The 9,513-nt window shown below is 39.9% G+C and overlaps 2 protein-coding genes across 2 annotated transcripts in view; one reads left to right on the top strand and one right to left on the bottom strand.

Annotated features, from left to right (window-relative positions):
* Window positions 221-556, bottom strand: LOC109831427 (pentatricopeptide repeat-containing protein At2g02980, chloroplastic-like). The gene has a single exon (XM_020398750.1). The coding sequence runs from the start codon at window positions 554-556 to the stop codon at window positions 221-223; it is 336 nt and encodes a 111-aa protein (XP_020254339.1).
* Window positions 3,462-9,513, top strand: part of LOC109831434 (actin-related protein 4) — a 37,232-nt gene continuing 31,180 nt past the window's right edge. Inside the window, 8 exon segments of the mRNA XM_020398759.1 lie at window positions 3,462-3,474; window positions 3,576-3,607; window positions 3,609-3,706; window positions 4,268-4,445; window positions 4,518-4,591; window positions 5,380-5,460; window positions 5,723-5,783; window positions 5,906-5,955. Coding sequence (XP_020254348.1) covers window positions 3,462-3,474; window positions 3,576-3,607; window positions 3,609-3,706; window positions 4,268-4,445; window positions 4,518-4,591; window positions 5,380-5,460; window positions 5,723-5,783; window positions 5,906-5,955 — 587 coding nt within the window.

Here is a 9,513-nt window from a genome sequence, read left to right on the forward strand (position 1 = left end):
GCCGTCTTCGTCATTTCTCCACTTACGGTAAAAATGTCAGGGTGGTTCCGTTAGAAAAACTTCAAAAGTCTAGAGGAGTTATGTGCAAAATGCCCTAAAGTCGAGGGGGTCATCAGGTCATGCGTTTTGTTTCAGCAACAATACGGTGAATGAGCATCCCACCAAAAATCATCCATCAACCCATCATCCCAAGTCCAAATAAAATGCAAGCACCTCCTCTCTAACCTGCAACTCTCGTTCCCGACGGACTGAAGCTCTCATCGCCGACGGACTTTAGCTCAACCAAGCTATTCCCCGCAACCTTCGAAACTCTCCTCTCCTTCAGCATTCTCCTCACCATCTCCATATCATCCCATCTCCTCGCGGCCGCATAAATGTTCGCCAACAGGACGTATCTCCCTCCGTGCTTAGGCTCCAACTCGATCAACCTCTTCGCCACCTCCTCTCCGAGCTCAAGCTCGCCATGAGTCCTGCAGGCTCCCGCAATCGCTCCCAAAAGCCCCGGCTGAGGCTCCACCGGCATACCATCCATAAACTCAACCGCCTCCTTTATCATTCCCGCTCCGCGAGCAAATCGACGACACAACCGTAATGCTCCTCCGAAGGTCTAATCTTATAAAACCGCAAGAACATCGCCCTTTATCGACCTTCCAGAGTGGCTGCAAGCGCTTAGCAACCCTATGAACGTCACGTCGTTCGGTCGGACGTCGAAGCTTCATCTTCCAGAAGAGCGTCAGCGCCTTGTGCGAGTGCCCGTTGTTGGCCAGACCGATATCATCGAGTTCCACGTGTACACGTCCTAACGGGCATTCCGCTGAATATCGTATCGCTTTCTTGATGTTCCCGCACTTCCCGTACATGTCGACGAACGTCACCGTGACCAGAACACGCTCATCTCCGACCTGCGCTCCCTCGCGTAGCGGTAGACGAAGTCGCCGTGGTCCGACGAGCGCAGCTGCGCGCAGGCCGAGGCGGCGCTGACGAGGGCGGCCTCGTTCGGCGGCACGCGCGGCCGAGCATCTCCCGAACGCCGCCACGCCCGTCGGCGCACAGCCGCCTTGGCGAACCCGAGCCATCGAGCCCGCAGAAGCGGCGTTCTTATCGGCATTTGTTCGAACAGGCCGCGGGCGTCCTCCCTCCGCCCCGCCTCGCGAAGCCCCCGACCATCGCGTTCCACGTCACCGGGTTCTTCTCCGGGGCCCGGTCGAACAGCAGGCTCGCGTCCTCCATCGCCCCCGCTCGCAGTAGGCGCTGATGATCGCGGTCCAGGAGACGACGTCCGCGGAGCCGAGGTTCTGGTCGAACACCTTCCTGGCGGAGGCACGTCTCCGAAGGAGGAGTACATGAGAGATGGCGTGTTGAGGACGTAGGCGTCGGAGTGGAGCCCGAACCGGATCACGTGGGAGTGCAGGGAGCGGCGGCGCGGGGAGGAGCAGGACCCGAGGAGCGAAGGGAAGGTGGGCAGCGTCGGGGGCGGACGCGGGCGCGAGGCTAGAGCATGTCGGTAGAGGCGGAGGGTCGGTGTAGTCGGCACATTACTACTGCCAATGACCCCTAAAATTTTTTAACTTTTACCTCCGAAAACCCCAAGAAGTCTCACAGTAAGGGGAACGGTCGTAAAGGGACGGTAGAGGACGAAAGCCGTCCAATAGAGTTTGTGGATTTTATTTAGCCATCGCGAAAGGAGAGGCGCGACGCGTTTCGAGCCGAGAGGAGACGGTGCACGGAGTAAGTAGGGTGATGACGGAGTTATAGCCGGGGAATGGGCTGGGGAACGGGTGGCGCCGTGAAGAGTAGATGGAGGAGGCGCCTGTTTGTACCTTTCTTGCTATGAGAAGGAGGCATGGTGACAATGCTGGGTTGAAGGTGGTAGGGAGGGGGAGGAGGAGAGGAGGGATGGATAGGTGAGGGAGGATGATGAGGAGGGCATGTGTGTGGGCAGAGTTTGTTTATATTACGCCGGGACGGCAGCAGTTTGAAAGGTCTATGGTAGAGCTTGAGCTCGGGACGGTCGAATGGGCGTGGAGGAGCAGGTCTAGTTGGAGAGGTCTCGGCCGCGAGGGTTTGGGCCCAGGATTCTGAGTGGGTTGAGCGGAGTTCATTTATATCTATGAAAAAATCATAACTATCAGCTGTGTGATTAGATAGCTATCTCTTCACTGTATTTTATATTTTTTTTTATAGTGAAGAGGATCCGAATCCATTTACATGTGAGAATGGAAATGACATTTTCGTAGAGTGAACATGGCCTATTTGATCGGCTGTTTTCGCTTGAAAGCTACTATAACCTATTTACTTTTGATTGTGCAGATAGAAAGCTAATGTGGCAGTAAAAAAAGCCCAACTGGCAACCTCTGACCAATTCTCATCAAAATGAAGTTTACAGAAAGTACCAAACAGGCGCTTATAGGGCAAAATCCGCAAAATCGTAAAAGGCACTCTGTGAAGGGCTCTGATGGGAAAAAAATAAAAGATTGGAGGTTGTTTGAGACTCTATGGAGTTTTGGGGTTTCGGAGGTAAAAGTTAAAAATTTTAGGGGTCATTGGCAGTATATGTGCAAGGAATCATATCAGGAGTGTTATTTATACTCAAAAATTAGAAGTACGAAATGCGAGGGTCTAATGTCTACAAGGGATTGAAGGGAAAATTACAAACTCACTAGCTTGTTATCTAGGCTAGGCTAGGCTAGAATCAGAATTATAATACTTTTTCATTCATAATAATAGATATTACTACCACCACCTTGGATTTGAGGGTGTAAATTACGAATACAAATTTCTTGGTCCCCATAAAAATAACGGTTAATTGCATATCAGTCTCTTATATCTTTAATTGCCAGATAGTCCATCACATTTCATTATTTGCTTAATAGGCTATTGAATCTTCAATTTTCTCGCCAATCCGTCCCTCTTGTTAGGTGATGTTAATAAGGTTAATTATAACCAAATAAGTGGATTACCCATTATACCCCCTATCCAGATTAAGGAGTTTAAACCTGAAACCCATTCCCTCCAAAATCCAAACCTGCTTTGCCAAACTCAAAACTGAGGTGATTTCAACAGTTAGCTTCCCACTAAACCCTATATAATCTTTAAAAATTCACGGGGAAATACTCAAGGGCCATAGTCAACACCAATAAAGTAACTTGAGATGTTGGGTTACTGATTAGCTTAATTAGAGTTTGAGGAGTTAACAGATTTTCTAAACAATGTTACAAGAAAACTGAAGATTTAAGGGACCAATAAGCAAATAACGATATCTGGGGAGCAATCTGGCAATTAAGGATGATGTAAGAGACTAATGTGCGACTAATCCATATACCAAGGAGTTCAGGGTCCACACTACGTAAAAGCCCCTTTTCCCTCCTTGCTTCATCACGATTTTACCCTCTCTCCTCCTTCAATCCTCGTAATCTCCATTTTTTTTAAGACTCGATCTTGCTGCTACCGAGGTCGGCATCATGTACGGCGGCGGTAAGTTCGCTTCATGCTGTATCAGCTTCGATGAAAACCCTAGGAGAGATTGTAGTTTTTTGTAAGTCGAAATTGCTGGGGATCTCTTTGGTTCTTTTCAGACGAAGCGTCGGCCATTGTGATCGATTTAGGTTTCTCACGCTTGCAAAGCTGGCCTCGCCGGCGAAGACGCTCCGAGGTCGGTGTTCTCATCTGTGAGCGTGTTTCAGTTTGCTGCATTTTGCGGTCAAAGGTTTGTGCAGACCACCGTCCCCCCCAAATATGAGTATTTGCTTATCTAACTCAACATTTTTTTGACCTTGAGTTAAAATAGCCCCTCTCACTTAACATCGTAAAATTTCAAGCTTAAAAAGAGATAAAAATACCCCCTCTTCCAAAAAAACCTTTTTTTTTTTTGGGGCCTATATAGCCCCCCAAAAAACCAGATGACCAATGTGTTATGTGGGAGAATGTAGGCGTAAATTAGCAAATACGCAGATTTGGGAATGAATGTGCGAGTATGATAGGTTGATGGGGGTCTATAGGCAACAAACCCATTTATGTGGGTTTGTTCTAAACAATGTCAAATTTCTTGGTGGGGTTCATCTACTAACAAGAAGTGGCTGCTTTTGAATCAGTTTTCTTGTTTTTTTTTTAATGTGGGTTTGTTTGTATTAAGTGAGTGTGTTTGTCAACTTAACCTGCAATTAACAAGGACTGGTGTTTATGCGTGTGCATGTGTGTGATGCCCGTGCCAGTTATATATTTGTTTCTTATGAATTTCTTTTTTAAATAATTAATTTGTTCTGTCAAGGTTGTGGGGTCAATTGGTCAAACAGGAGCTATTGGGAATGTCAAATCTGAGAAGGATTCTGAATCCAGTTCGGATTCCAAAAAATGGAATGACATCGTCCGAATCAGATAAAACCAACACGAAGAGGAAATTGTATGTTGGCTGTCAAGCCCTGGGATACAGAAGAGACTTTATGGAGGTTAGACGAAGGTTATTTTTTAGCCTACAATGATCTCTGTAATTCATTAAACTTGTGTATTTATTTGTTCAGGTGATATCACCCTTTATAGATGGGGTTGCTGTTGACTGGGATATCGTTGACAATATATGGGATCATGCTTTTAGGTGAGTGGACTCTATAATGCTAAAATTGTTTAGTTGTTGCTTCAGTAAGGTGCTTGCGACGGATACAGTTGTTACTTTTATTGTTCCAAGATTTACTAACTGTATTACTAGTCGTGCTATGTGGCATGCGCAACACTAAAACATTAAGCAGAAAAATAGTGCCGCTTGGGATGCTGTAGGACACGTGATAAAAGATTTTGGTTCGAAAAGTAACGACATTTGAGTTGAAATAGGTTCTGGATTTCATATTTGTAATCATAACTGAATTAGGAGCAGATCCAGGATAAATCTTTATCACAATTATCCCGAACTATGCCACTCAATATATTAAATTGGGAGACAAAATTGATTAATAAGAACTAATGTTGAATTAAAGCCACAAAACACACTAAAAACAAATTATAAACGAATTAATTACGTGGGAACTTTTACATGCGAAATCAGATACAAAAAATTTGAACTTTGGAAAGAGCATGAAAAGTGAAAACCCTAAGTTACAATGTAGAAATATTTTAGAAGTTGACATAGAAGTGTAAAAAACAATCAATCATTAAGAACTAGGAACTTTACTAAATAACCATTTTCGATGATTAAATTTGAAGATGTTACTATAGAGTCTTTAATGCCAGAAAGATAAAATGATGATTTGAAAATTGACAGATGAAAACTACTAAATGATATTCTTATCAGTGCTTTTCTAGAAGTAATGAAGTATAGGTAACCCTGTTTCAGTTGAAATGATCTTAGTTGTTGGAATTAATAAATATGTTTTTCTTGCTTTTTGACAGGGAACACTTATTAATTGATCCTAGAGAGCGCCCTATGCTGCTTGCGGAACCATCTTCTAACACTCCACAACAAAGAGAAAGGTCGTCTCTCCTTCTGCCAATGCAATTAAAGTTATTATTTTGTTTTTCTCCTTGAGCCTATGATGCTCAATCTAATTTCTGAGCAATGTTTTAATGCTCAGAAATATGTATTCGTAAAATTTATCCAAATAAATGGTTTATGCTTCATTTTTTTCCTTCATGTCATTGTCGCTTTGAAACACAATCTGCCATATAGTTGTTTTTGTTTTTGTGTCCTTTAAGGTTAAATGGAAGACCTGTACTTTTTTCGAGTGTATTACAGGGTGGCAAAACTCATGTTTGAGAATTACAAAGTTCCGGCTTTGTTCTTAGCCAAAAATGCTGTACGTTCCTAGTACAAGTCTGTTTTTGTTGAATTTTTAATTTTATTTTTATGCCATACTTTTGTTGCTTCTGCTATTTAGTTTTGTAGTTTTTTATCTGAAAATGTTTACTTTGGTGCCAGGCCCTCACATCATTTGCTGCTGGGCGTGCTACTTCTCTTGTTGTTGATAGGTAGAGGCCTTTTTGCTTTTGTTCATTTGTTGTACCTGACTAAGATTCTTTAGAAGTTATTACATGAGGAGCTATACTTGCCAATGAAAGGTGTATTTAAGTACAAATCTTAAGTTTGATCTAGTTCTTCTGGCCATCCATGGATTTGTAGTTGTTAACCCATGTTTATTGTTCTAAATGGCACTCATTGATAAATGCCAACGGGCATCCTTTTATGCTGCATATATTTTCCTTGCTTGTAACATGGAGTAAATATGGTGAGTTGTCAATGCTTCATATTACGTTATTATGATGTATGCATTCTGCGCATATTATCGAAATCAGACAGTGTCCTTTCTTGAGCAACTATCTTTTGCTATTAGTATTCTACTAAAAAGTATCTAAATCTGTTTAATCATTGAGCTATAGCTTATTTATTTCTTATCCAGTGGAGGTGGATCCACTACTGTTGCTGCAATTCATGATGGCTATGTGATTCATATGGTATTGACTGCCACCTGAGATCTTTTACACTGTTAATATTAATGCATGAAGCTGAAATAAATTTCAGTTACTTCTACAATATGATAGTGAAGTTGACAGGTGACACTACTCTTGTATTATCATGAACCCGTTGTTGCACATTACGCGAATTCGTACCATGACCTGGTACATACCGTGTATTGGATAACTATGGGTTTAAGATAGCATGCTAATGTTCAATATGCTAAGCAAGGTTTCATGTATTATTGCTTTTAGACTTTCTGGGACACATGCTGACCATTTTGTTGTAACTAATCTTCACGAAACTAAATGTTCATTAAGTTGGGTATGGTATTGAGACCTTAAAATTGTGTGTATTACACACTGCTAAGGCATGTATTTAATCAGGAATCTAGTAATTCGCAATCTTTGTTTGTTCAATATTTTTCCATCTCCGTTAAATTTACTTCTTTTATGGGAATGCACAAAGAACTTTTCCTAGGCCCTGATGTCAAAAAAGCTAGTTATTCTTGTTATCCTTAATTATTTCTAACCTTTATTGGGTACACAGTGCACTACATCAATCTGAGTGGTTCCCTGGATACTATTTGAAGAGGATCAGAATCAAGCAATAATTTCAAATTAGGACCCTTGCATAAGTACTAAGATTGACATGATATACCGCACACTCTCATTTTTGATCTATGAGCTAATCACTTATGATATTGTTTTTACAATATTTATACTGAACAAATATTTTTTATATCCAAAGTCTACAGGAGCTTGTTGCAACGGAAGTTAGAAACTCTGTTTGAGCTCCTTTTTTTTCACAAGAAGCATCGCCTCTGCATTTAAAATTCTATTCTAGGAAAATATGAGCAGGAAAGATAATCTTTTCTCTGAAATGCTTTAAACATCTAACAGAATATTTTACTATCATCTTTAGTTATTCGGGGTAGATTTCGCAAAACCCCTTGAACTCTGTAAATTCCTCAAAACTCCCTGAACCATCCCGCAACCCCCTCAACAGAATATTTTACTATCATCTTTAGTTATTCGGGCAAGAATGCTGGAATAGTAATAATAATTTGCCCTTGAACATCCAATACAAATTATGTAATAATATTGTAATGTTAATAAATTTAATTGTTGCACATAATTTGGGTATTATTTATATAATTGTTATATATATCCTTAGAAGTTATTTTGTTAGATCATGCACTGTGATGGTCACTTGCTTGGAGATATGATCTAACTTAGAAATTTCTTAAATTTGTGCTTAACCTATAACTAGTAAATGATAACTTTGTTATAACAGGTTATTATGCATGACACCGATATATGAGATATGGTGGTGGATCTCAACCATCGGGAATGGAGATTCTCCGGGTGTATGTCATAAGCACACATTATGATGTGTGTAGCACTAGACCGTATTTGAATTCTCTAGGATGAGTCACCTAAGAGATAGAGAGTTCAAATTGTTACATGGTCCATTTGACTTGATGATATTGTTATTTTCGATTTGATAATTTAGTATGCTTTGATGTGATGGTTAAGCTTGTTTAGTAAGCGCTACACAACCTGAAACATTGGGTTGCTAAATTTCATTTAGGAAAATAATGGATGTCTAGATAGGATCCAGTATGCTCATTATGATGAGTTAATTTATTATGCATTCCCATGAAGCTATTAAATTCCTGCCGGCAGGTGGTTTTAAAAAAATATTTTTAAAAATTTACTTTCTTATAAAAATAAAATATTTTGACGTTTCAAAATGATTTTTATTTATGTTCATGGGAATTGCAAATTTAGGCATGAGCAAATAGGTGAGTTGTCCTGCTTAAAAGAGTTGCCTAAAATAAATGATACTGGAAGGGAGTGAATGTAAGATATTATTTATTAATAATTAATCCCATATTATGGAAGAGCTTTTATGAACAATTGGTCGGATAGGGATTTGATTGTTAAATTAAAATTATTAATTTGATTAATAATTGGTTCTCGATATGGAACCCAATTGGTCTCACTAATGTCATTAGAAGAGGTATACATGCAATACAATTCTATTTCTATCCTTAATTGTTATGGATAAAGTTTTTGATAATTATGAATTGTTTAAAGTTAAAATCTCTAAGACTAGTGTAATCCTATAAATAGGGTTCATATGTAGCCTTATGAGAGGTTAAGAGAAGAGATTCAAAATCTTATGAAGATAATATGAAGAAATAGATTTTTGAGAACCTATCTCTCAGTATTGCTCCTCTACGGTGACGGGTGGATTTCAATTGGAGGCTTTTTCTCTTGAGGAAGCTATTTTGGATTGATCTCGGGACAGATTATTGTAGAAATTCGGAAAGCGTTTCAGGTATTCTTCTAATATTTAATTAATTTTGATTAATAGTCATGATATACTTTTTCCGCTGCGTTGTATGTCATGATTCCAACAGATGGTATCAGAGCGGTTTTTAGAATCCGATCTGTAATAATTTAATAAGATTAAATTATTTTTAAGTTATGGTTACTGTTCATCGAAGGTACTGTTCATGGCCGAGAACACTGTTCATCGGTGGTGGTGTTTGGTGCTGAGAACACTGTTCATCGGCGGAAATGTTCACGTTCGAGAACACTGTTCATCGGCCAGGAAACACTGTTCACGTCCGTTGCTACTGTTCATCCGCCGGAAATACTGTTCGTGCACCGCAGTACTGTTCATCGGGTTACTATTCATCTCAGTTTAATTTGTTAAACTGAAATTAATTAGATTAAATTAAAAGTTTGATTAGATCAAACTATAGTGTTGTTGTTCAAGGGTTATGATTATTTAATTGGATTAAATTAAAATTTTGATTAAGATCAAGGTTAGGGCTTGGGTTACTGTTCACATTCTCGGATTACTGTTCATCCGCAAAAAAAAAAATTGTTTTTGATAGAGATCAATTGAGGTTTTTGATATGATCATGGTTATGATTCTTTGATTAGATCAAGTATTTTGGTTATTTAATTTGATTAGATGTGATCTAATTAGGTTCTTAAATAATAATAAAAAAAAGAATATTGGGATGATCGCCGGCGAGGTTGACACGCCAGAGATCG

The sequence above is a fragment of the Asparagus officinalis genome, chromosome 1 (assembly GCF_001876935.1).
Source record: "Asparagus officinalis chromosome 1, Aspof.V1, whole genome shotgun sequence".
NCBI lineage: Eukaryota > Viridiplantae > Streptophyta > Magnoliopsida > Asparagales > Asparagaceae > Asparagus > Asparagus officinalis.